Source organism: Phaenicophaeus curvirostris, chromosome 8, assembly GCF_032191515.1.
Source record: "Phaenicophaeus curvirostris isolate KB17595 chromosome 8, BPBGC_Pcur_1.0, whole genome shotgun sequence".
Classification (NCBI taxonomy): domain Eukaryota; kingdom Metazoa; phylum Chordata; class Aves; order Cuculiformes; family Cuculidae; genus Phaenicophaeus; species Phaenicophaeus curvirostris.
The window spans coordinates 29,853,036-29,861,692 of NC_091399.1; the positions used below are offsets into that span (position 1 = coordinate 29,853,036).

The 8,657-nt window shown below is 51.9% G+C and overlaps 1 protein-coding gene across 1 annotated transcript; it reads right to left on the reverse strand.

Moving 5' to 3' along the window:
* Nucleotides 1-734: 734 nt before the first annotated feature.
* On the reverse strand, nucleotides 735-8,416 carry PDZK1IP1 (PDZK1 interacting protein 1). The gene is made up of 4 exons (XM_069863058.1): nucleotides 8,200-8,416; nucleotides 3,579-3,687; nucleotides 1,535-1,633; nucleotides 735-983 (listed from the first exon to the last, which is right to left on the reverse strand). The coding sequence occupies exons 1-4, from the start codon at nucleotides 8,261-8,263 to the stop codon at nucleotides 911-913; spliced, it is 345 nt and encodes a 114-aa protein (XP_069719159.1). The 5' UTR covers nucleotides 8,264-8,416; the 3' UTR covers nucleotides 735-910.
* Between the last annotated feature and the right edge of the window lie 241 nt (nucleotides 8,417-8,657).

Sequence of the window (8,657 nt, forward strand, 5' to 3'; positions counted from 1 at the left end):
ATCAAGCAGTGCTGAGAAGTGCTGGTTTGGTGTCATGCCTCAGTTTTCCCATCTGGCAAATGGAGGGGAATACTGCTCACACCACCACCCACCCACCCCCAGCCCTTTGCAGCTCTGGGATGGTCCAAATGCTGAGCAAAGAAAATGCTCCGTCTTTTTCTTTCCCCTGTTGACACTCAGACATATGCAGAAGTTCTCCTGTCTTCATCCAAGTGAGGAAATAAGAGAGGGAGCCAGGAGGGCTCACAGGGAGGTGCTGACCACCATTTAAGCACCCTTCCCACACCAACACTGCCTTCTCTGGTGTCTTTCGTTTTCTAAACAGCCCAAAGGCTGGGAGCACTGTGAGATGCCAGAAAGTATTTCGGGTGATTAGCAAAATGACCCTCTTTACTATCGTATGGGCAACAATTCTCTTTATTGCTCACAGGGAAGATATATACAAGGGAGAAAGTTTGTTCCCGCGTTACGATGCGTTACGATGCATGGTGTTGTAAAAAAGAGGGTGAAACGTGGAGAAGAGAGTGGGTGTTTCATCAGCAGCTCCCTGGAGGGAAGCTTTGGGTGTGGCGAGGTCCCAGGCACCCAGCAGGGACTCCTCCATGTGTGGAGCAGGTCGGCCAACACCTGGGACTGAGGACATCAACTTCATTGACCAGGTGGGCTGACCACCAGGTAAGAGAGGTGGCACCTCCAGCCCTCTCCTGGAGGCTGATGCCCATGAGGACACCTGCCCCCGAAGCAAAAAAAGTACATCCTATGCATGGGAAAAGACCAGGAGATGGTGATGTTACGGAGAGATGGTGCTGCACACGGGTGATGCTGGTGCAGAGGGCCCTGCCAAAATGTCCATCATGACAGCGAGAAGCAAAGTGAGAAGAGGAAGGAGGACAGCCAGCCAGGGCACCTGCTACATAGCAGTGGTGATCACCCTCTCCTCAGGCTCCAAGGTGTTCTCGTAGGCGTGCTGGTTCTCTTTGGACCTGCACCGGGAGGGAGAAGCACAGCGTTGAGCTCACTCACAGCAAGACCAGCCTCCCCTAAACAAGCACCGTGGTCCTGACCTTACTGGTGCCACCACGCACTGAGCGAGGAGTGAGGAGTGCAAGGGGCATCTCCCTGACAGGAGGAGAGCCAAGCACGGGCTGGAAACTGCTCTAGTTTCTAGTACGGGCTGTTTTAACAGTCACCATCTCTGTGGTGACCTATGGCCACCCTGGGCGGGGGGGATGGCGGCTAGCGCTGTGTTTGAAAGGTTTGATGTAGGGTAAGAAAAATGTGGTGTAGCAGGTTGCAAGGTGGTGGATGCACCATGGGGATCAGCTGCGGGGATGGGGAGAGACTGAGGAGGAGGGAATACTCCCTCACTCTCTGCTTCTTAGCCCCTGAAGAAGATAAAAGCCCCAAAACCAGGTGCATGGGACATGAGAGACACCATGCAGGAATAACCATGGCTCTACATGTCTGAGTTGCCCCCAGGGGGACAGAACAGAGCCTGGGAGCCATGGGGAGGAGGTCTGAGCAAGTTCTTCACCTGAAGTTGGCTGCAGCAGTTACGTATCTCCCTTCATGGCCATTGGACGTCACAGCATCCTGCTTGCCCTCGACACTCACCATGGTCTCAACATTGTCCCTGGAGGGGGGAAGAGAGGAGCTGAGACAGAGCAACAGAGGGGCTGTGCCAGAGAGCAGCTTGCAATGGTGATGGCAAAGAGTAAGGGACAGCACAGAGACAATAAGGGACCTGGATGTATGATCATGGCCTCGGACACCCAATTCAGCCCCCTTCCCAGCAGGATGTGGGTGAGGAGAGACATCTTAGTGACCAGTTTGCAGAGGCTGTGTCCGGATGCCAAGTGCAAACTCTGTTCTCTGGAACTGGTGCTCCCAGTGCTGGGCTGGCAGTCAGCAAGACTCATTTGTCAATACCTGGGATTGTTTTCTCTCACTAACTGTTTTTTCCAGTCTTCTCCTCTTCCATCTGTTGCAAAATAGTCCTCCACAGTCACAACTGACGCTGAGAGAAATGCTGAGGCTCTGCCAGTGCTGCAGCCACTGTGCAGGAGGGGTGCGTCCGTGCACATCCGTGCGTGCAAAGCTGAGCTGCTTCCTCTTGGATGCAAGTTTGGATTGCTCAGAGAAGGGACTGAGTGTTTGACCTCAGTCATAGCCTAAAATCTTGGGCCTGGAGCAAGCCCGCGGAACTAATTGTGCCAGGGATATTTAGCTGCAGAGGGTGGGTGCAGGTCCACACCGTGTGTGCATCCCTGCTTCCTCCAGTACTTGCCCAAGGGCAATTTCAGAGGTTTTTCTGAGGAACAGGCTGGCATAAATAGGCAGCGGCTTGAGCTGATAGCTGCTGTCACAGTGACAGCGCAGAGCTGGCAGCAATCCAGGCTGCTGAGCCTCACTGCCCGCTCTTCTGAAGAGAGGCCAGATTAATTAAAACAAGCTGCCACCCCCCTACACACCCCCCAAGCCCTTCTCAGCATCGTCTGCCTCTGGGCTGGAAATAGGCAGCTGGGCACAGGCAGAGGTGGGAAACACCATCCCTGCCTCCTGCTCCACAGGCTGGGGGGCTCCTTGAGGACTGAAGTTCCTCTTTGGAAAGACTGCAGTTGCAAATAAGAACATATAAATATATACATATATATATATATACACACATTGCATTATGCACTGGCCCTGAACACATCCCAAGAGTTCCCCTTTAGATGCATCTGGGGCAGAAACCAACCTGCTGAGCATGAAACTACACCCCAAGCTCCCCCTCCTCAGCCTAGAGCGTTTTCAGGGATGCACAAATACAATAAGACTCCAGCACTTCCAGCTTAAAGCATGCATACCAGTGCACGAGGAACTGGGAATCAGGCTATAGGGTAATTTTGATCTTCATCCCCTGACTTTGGGCTAGGATTCAAGATCAAGTTACTGCAACTTAGCCAGTTAGCCTCGGTCAGCTGAGCAGGAGCAACGGCCTGTGGCTTTGCTCAGGCAGCAGTGGGCAAGAGGTAACTGGCCACATAAAGCCTTTTTCTGATTAATAAGGCCACCTCATTTGTTTGTGCCATGGGCTCTGGGTGGAGACCGCTGCCATGGCTCAGCTACCTTCCTCTTCTTCCAGCTCCTCTCAGTGCCTTCTCCCAACCTGACCTGGTCCGCTTTGCAAATGAAGCTGATTTGGGTTTGTTTTCTCACACATAGAAGACACCAGGGAACTGCACCTTCAAATTCATAGGAAACCAGCCTCAGTTCAGCCCCTTGAGATGTTTACCCATGTAAACCAGTCACAATGCTACAGCTTTCTCATCTTTCTTGCAGAGTGCTCTGTCTGGGGGTGTTCCTGTGCATGGGGCAGTGGGAATGGATGATGGGCGCTCACATCTGGCAATAAGTAACAGGGAGCTGAGACCAGAACAATAGGAGGACAGGGAGATCAGGACAGAGTCTTTGCTCTCCCTGCCTGGCGGTGATCACGGTGTTCCCAGCCCTGGCACGGGGACAGAAGCGGCTGGAAGTGACCCGTGCAGAGGTGGCTAAGCCCAACCCAAACCAACCCTTGAGTCTCCCATACTTACACTTTCTCCTTACACCAGAACCTGTTGACTGCAAAAGCGATGGCCACCAGGACAAGAAACACAACCACCGCTATGACACCCTGTGACCAAGGCTGGAGGCTGCCCCGGGCTGCAGAAAAGAAAGGAGGTTGGGTATTAGAAGTCTATCCTCAGGCTTTATCTGCTTGGCCAAGCTTCTCCTGTCCAGCTTCACTGACGTAGAGCCAAGAGCTCAGTCCTGCAAAGCTGAGCTGAGTGTGTTGCTGTTAATCCAATCAGGCTTCCCTTTGTGATAGCAACAAAATAAAGTATGAATAATAGCTGTTTCACTGGTGTTTGCATGTGGAGCATGGTGCCTTGCAGCTTTGAGGTCCCATACGTATACAAATATACATACACAGTGGGGCACAGGTGACTGAGATGGGAGGATGGAATGCCGAGGGACGTGGAGGGAGAAAGGACGTTTGCTCGAAGTTGCAAAGGAAAGAAGGCATAGGAGTTTCAGCAAACTGTTCATCCCCCATCGCCAAATGCCATAGAGGTTGTTCCTGGGTTATTTTCCAAGAACTTCCAAAGTAAAATAAGGACTCTGCAACAGGGACAGTGTAAAATTTGGTTGTCGCTCTCACAGCATTTCAGTAAAATCATAGAATCATAGAATAACCAGGTTGGAAGAGACCCACCGGATCATCGAGTCCAACCATTCCTATCAAACACTAAACCATGCCCCTCAGCACCTCATCCACCCGTGCCTTAAACACCTCCAGGGAAGGTGAATCAACCTCCTCCCTGGGCAGCCTGTTCCAGTGCCCAATGACCCTTTCTGTGAAGAATTTTTTCCTAATGTCTAGCCTAAATCTCCCCGGTGGAGCTTGAGGCCATTCCCTCCTCTCCTGTCCCGTCACTTGGGAGAAGAGGCCATCACCCTCCTCTCCACAACCTCCTTTCAGGTAGCTGTAGAGAGCAATGAGGTCTCCCCTCAGCCTCCTCTCCTCCAGGCTAAACACCCCCAGCTCTCTGAGCCTCTCCTCATAAGGCCTGTTCTCCAGCCCCTTCACCAGCTTTGTTGCTCTTCTCTGGACTCGCTCCAGAGCCTCAACATCCTTCTTGTGGTGAGGGGCCCAGAACTGAACACAGGATTCGAGGAGCGGTCTCACCAGTGCCGAATACAGAGAGAGAATAACCTCCCTGGACCTGCTGGCCACGCCGTTTCTGATCCAAGCCAAGATGCCATTGGCCTTCTTAGCCACCTGGGCACTCTGCTCATGTTCAGTCGGCTGTCAACCAACACCCCCAGGTCCCTCTCCTCCAGTTTCCTGTGGAAACTTTAAGAAGTTTCCAGAGCAGCAAACTGATTTATGATGGGAAATTGAAGGCTGAAGAGTTCAGAGCAACAGCTTCCAGCACAAAGGCCAGGTGGGGCTGGAGAGGGGCCAAGCGGCCAGGGTGGAGGGTGGTGGCAGGTGGCTGGGGGCCGACCACAGCATCCCCACTGCCCCCGTGGCTGGACAGCTTCATGGATTCATTTTTCTTTAGTGAGACCTGAGCAGTGACAAAGCCACAGGTGGAACAGCTGCAAGATGTATTCCTGGGTATTGGAAGAACTCAAGAGCAGGATGATTAGAACACAAAACCTTCTCCCAGTCCTTGCAGGGACAGTTGCTCCTTGCCTCCAGCACTCAGGAGTCAAATGCATTCTCAAGTGTTGTGACATCAGCACCAGAAGGAGACCTTGTCCATGCAGACACATTCCTTTGGGATTTAATTACTATTTATTCAGGCACAGTTTTTCCTCTTTCCACTGATCAAAATGTCAACCTTTGCACATAGATGAGGTTCCTCTGCACGGACATCAGCCTCAGGCCACTTGGTCCCAGCTCCTGGCACTGGCTCCTACACGGCCGAGCTGCCCCAGGACGAGTGCATTGGTACTTCAACATGACTTGGGAGCTTTACACCAGCTGAATACTTCTTCTGTCTCACAAGAGACAAGCCTCTGCTATAAACAGTAAATAATCTTTACTAGTGGCAATAAAGTTGGGCTGCGTGTTCTGTGTGTGCCGACTCCTCATCCACAGCCAGCTCCACGCCCGCTCTGCTGCTGACAGTGCTCATCTCCATCCTCTGGCTAAGGGGAGGGGGAATGTCCTTTGTTAAGACCTCTAGCTGCAAGCTTTTATCTAAAACTAAACCAAAACAACACAAAAAAGTGCTCTTTCTTCCTCTAGGAAGTGAAGTCAGCCTGGTCAACAGATTCAGCACCTGTGCAAGTCCAGAAAGTGGTGACATCCTTGAGCAAGTGGTTGGGAGAGTCTCCCTGAACAGTGACCTCCAGCTCCCCCACCTCCTTGCTGAGACACTTGCCGTGTTTACTGAAAAGTCCCGGGGCCAAGACTGAAGCTGGAGGAATTCAGGCGGAAATTCCCTCTTGTATCAGAGTATTCCAGCTTAAATCCCATCGCATCAGCAGGCTGCTGGTGGGGGTGCTGCAGGAGCACTGGCAGTGAGAAATAGCAGAGCTTGGTCCCCTCCTGACCTACCTGAGGAGCAAAGATGCTCCTGTCCCTGCTTCCCACCACCCTTATGGGTTCAGCCCCGAACACACCTATTGCCTCCTAGCTGAGCTTTAGCTCACTTCGCTTCCTCCCTCACTCTGCCCTTGGCTGTTATCTCAGCCACATACATTTATTTATTATTTTTGGATTATTTTTCTGTCAGGGCCAGGGTTTCCAGCTTAAGCCTAGGAGGGGATGGTCAGGTCCAGCCCTCTGTGAGGTTTCTGCTGAGGTTAACTGAGTTCAAGGTCAACCAGGGAATGAAGTCAGTGATACTGAAAATTTGCATCTCGTGATCTTCAAGTAAATGAGGCAAGAGGATAAGTGGCAGGAAACCTCCTCTGAGCAGGAGGTATGGTATGTTTTTGCAAGCAAAACCTCACTCAGAAGGCTGTTTCCACCAGATTTCAGAGCATCTAAAGCCAAAAGAAAAAAACTCTGAACCAAAATCAAATAGTTCTGGCTTTGGGAGACCATGTAGAGCCTGGCTGCAAGGGGAGATGAGGATGGTAGAGGGAACAGCAAATGCCTGTGCATTGGGCTGAACATCAGGCTGAAATACCTGCCATGGGCTCGGGGAACTTGCATGGGCTTAAAAAAGGGGGAATAGTAACTAGGTGGAGGCAAGAGCTTGATAGCATCTTCTCAGAGCGTATGTGGATGGCAGAGCTGGAGGGCACCACCTGGCTGGAGCCCCACAGGAACTCACCTTGCTGCCCCGCCAGGAGGGGTGGCCAAAGGGATGAGTCTTGCCTACGGAACTGGGACAGTGTTCCTGGAAAAATGCTTTAACGGGGATGTCCCTCCTGGGGCCACCTGTCCCTCAGGCTCTGCCACCTCCCTTCTGTTTCACTCTGTGGCAATGAGGGGGTTTTCCTTCCCAAACAAGGTCATAGAATCATAGAATCACCAGGTTGGAAGAGACCCACCGGATCATCGAGTCCAACCATTCCCACCAATCTCTAAACCATGCCCCTCAGCACCTCATCCACCCGCAAGATCTTCCAAGCCAAACTGATTAGTGTGGGACCTGCACCCCAGATGTGTGTCCACACATCTGTAGCTACAAAAGAGACCAAGGGAAGTGCCATTGCCAATATAAGCTCTTGCACATGTTCTAACTCCATTTCCACACCCAGCAGCTGGTTTGAAGACTCAGCTCTGCTTTTTGATACATCTTTCCTGAGTGCTTGGAAAGCATCAGCTTGCCCCTGTCTTTTATCCTTTCTGAGGAAGTTGTGCCAGGCTCTGACTCCCCATTAAACGTTTTATTTTTTTCTCTTTCCAGGCTACAGCAAAACCTTAAATCCTGCTGATGGTGGGGACCCCAGTCTGTTAAATCCTCAGCAAGTCGGTAAACAAATACAGGAAGAGCGGTCAGGGCTGGGGCATCAGAAGGAGAATGGGGGAGGGAATTTTCCAGGACTTTGACAGCATCAGATGAGTTTTAATTATTCCTTATTACTTCTAGCATTAGACAAGTCCTTCCACAGATTTCCTAAAAGTAATGCCCTAGCCATAGGAAGTTTCTGTATGAAGTCTTTGGGAAGGGAATGGGAGGGAAATTTGCAGAGGAAAATACTTGCTCCCTCACCTCGGCAATGATCAAAATTACAGATTAACAGGAAAACCTGCGAGCTCAGGGAGAGACCCAGCACAGCGCTTGCCCGGGGATGGGAGCAAGAAAGAAAGGAAAGAAAAAAAAGCCTTAAGAAAACAGATTACTCGTCTCGGTGCACCGTCCTGCCGGAGGTAAATCAGAGCTGCTTTATCTCTGTGTGAACAGGAGAAATAAACCTCAGACAGCAGTTCCAGCCTTCAGCAAAACAGGTAGAAAGTCTCCACGTCCCAGCTCCGGCAAGATGTCCCAGCCCACCCAATCTCATCTCCTGCTGATGTGAGGCTGGAGCTGAAGCTTGGCCAAGACCTGGGATGATTTTTCGCTTCCCAAGAGGCTTTTTCACAGTCATCCGTTGTCCCCAAAGCCACCCCACTGAGCAGCTCCCTCCAGCCCAGGACTCAGTGCACCTTCCCGCGTCCCCCTTGCCTCAGTTTCCCCAGGAGGACAGGCAGCTCCCTGCACTTACCTTCCTGGCAGCAGGCAGGCTCCAGCAGCAGGAGCAGCCCCAGGAGGAGGCAGCGGGCAGGCATGGTGGCAGGTAAGGCTCTAGGCTCTCAGGGTGTGGAGGAGCAGCCGAGCACGGCCTCTCCTCACAGAGCGCTGTACTTGGGCACACTGCCTTCCCACAGGAATGAACGCTGGGTCAATTATCAAACGCATTAACGAGGAAGGTTGATGCTCACACCTGGTTATTCAAATCCTGCTATGAGAAGGGGTGGAAGGAGGTGCCTCTTTCTTTCTCCAGCAAAGGCTGGAGGGGAATTTGGGCAAGGTGTCTTGAACCTGACAGTCCCCTTAGGGTGTGGAAGGCAACTCTGCCGCAAAACATTTGCATCCGACCAGGAGGAAGAAGCAACGCCCAGATGGGTAAATCTCTCCCTCAGCGTGTCTGCAGCTCTTGGGGAACATGGTTGGACCTGGGTG